The sequence below is a fragment of the Perkinsus marinus genome, assembly GCF_000006405.1.
Source record: "Perkinsus marinus ATCC 50983 genomic scaffold scf_1104296933226, whole genome shotgun sequence".
Taxonomy (NCBI): Eukaryota; Perkinsozoa; order Perkinsida; family Perkinsidae; genus Perkinsus; species Perkinsus marinus.
In genome coordinates, this window is record NW_003215195.1 from 1 (window position 1) to 1523 (window position 1523).

Consider the following 1523-nt stretch of genomic DNA (forward strand, 5'->3'; position numbering starts at 1 on the left):
TCATATCTCACCGCTTACGTGTAGTCGTCGTTATCGCTATGGCTGTCGACTCACACGCCCTTATTGAGCGCGGCTGGGGTCCTGAGACTCCGGCTAACTACACGAAGAAAGATGTTATTCTATACGCGCTGGGTGTGGGAGCATCTGAGCTCCGATATGTTTACGAGAACAACGATGAGTTCGCCTGCCTGCCTTCCATGCCTTTCGGTGAGCGCTGGTTCCTGTTTCTTGGTACATGGTCTCCTCTCAGCTCTCACTTTCAAGGGAGGTAACTCCGCCGACGTGCTTCCATTTCCGCCCCAGCACTTCATGGGTGCCATGGGCCAAATCCCACCTCGAGGTGAGTTTACAGCCGATGCTTCGAGTGCTGTACCGCATCAAAGGACCGGTCTTGGACGGCGAAAGATCGATGAAGTTATTCAAGTCATTGCCAACTTCGGCCGAGAATTGGGCGATGAGGAGCAGGGTCACAGCAATCTCACAGAAACGCTCGGGAGTGAGTTTACAGCATTACAGTTCGTAAATCTTCCGATATTCTGACGTAGGCTGTCGTTGAATCTGAGACTGTCATCACCGATAAAAGTACTGGAGAGAAGTAACCTTTTAGCTCTTCCCGAGTTCTCTCGCTGAATCTCTGCCTTTCAGATGTGTTCTCCTGAGAAATTCGATTTTCTATGTTGGAGTTACTGACTTGAAGTCAGCTGGAGAACCATCCAAGGTTGTCGTCGACGTCCCGCAGCGTCCGCCAGATAGGGAGGTCTCGGAGATGATAAGTGGGTTTTCTTCATTCGTCTACGTTATCAAGTGTACGTTCATACCTCTCAGCATTGGGACGGGTCCAAACGTACCGTTTGAGTGGTGACTACAACCCACTGCACATTGATGACGATGTCGCTAAGGCGAGTCAAGCCCTTGTTTCCGGTTCTTGAGATATTTTCCAGGTCTTTGGATTCCCTCGTGCTATAGTGCATGGTTTGTGCACGTTGGGACATTCAGTTCGTCATGTTATCAAAGAGTTCAGTGACAGTGGTCCTGGTGCAGTTCGCGGTAAGCTCTGCGCTGAGCGGACAGGTTGTGGACCTTCCTTCCAAGGAATTCGATGCCGTTTCTCTAAGCCTCTCCTCATTGGAGAGCGAGTTACCACGAGAATGTGGCGAGTCGACGCCACAAAAATCCTGTTCAGGACATGCAAATATTTGGTAAGATTTCTATCCAATGTAGTGGCGTGATCATTCGTTCAGGATGGTCAAGAAATTATTTGTCTGGATGGAGGCGTCATCGAGTTTACTTCCGACATGGAATCGAGGATGTGATTTCAATGCTCGACATTTTTTCTGTTTATGAAAACGTTCTTGTGTTTCGAGTCCGATGTGATGGATAGTATTGGCAAGGACGCAGTGAGACCGATGGACAGCAGCCGCGTACTGTTCCCCCCACTCCCACTTTCGAGTGAGATGTGAGATGTTGAACCTTCGTACCGTTGGGCGATTCGTGACTCGTACTTGCGAGGCACTGGTTTGTAT

The 1523-nt window shown here is 49.6% G+C and overlaps 1 protein-coding gene across 1 annotated transcript; it reads left to right on the plus strand.

Annotated features, from left to right (window-relative positions):
- Nucleotides 1–38: 38 nt before the first annotated feature.
- Pmar_PMAR002600 (conserved hypothetical protein) lies at nt 39–1040 on the plus strand (the record flags this gene model as incomplete). The annotated part of the gene is made up of 5 exons (XM_002785212.1): nt 39–207; nt 251–496; nt 684–773; nt 826–899; nt 942–1040. Coding segments are annotated over 5 exons (678 nt in total), but the record flags the coding sequence as incomplete, so codon positions are not given.
- Nucleotides 1041–1523: the final 483 nt, after the last annotated feature.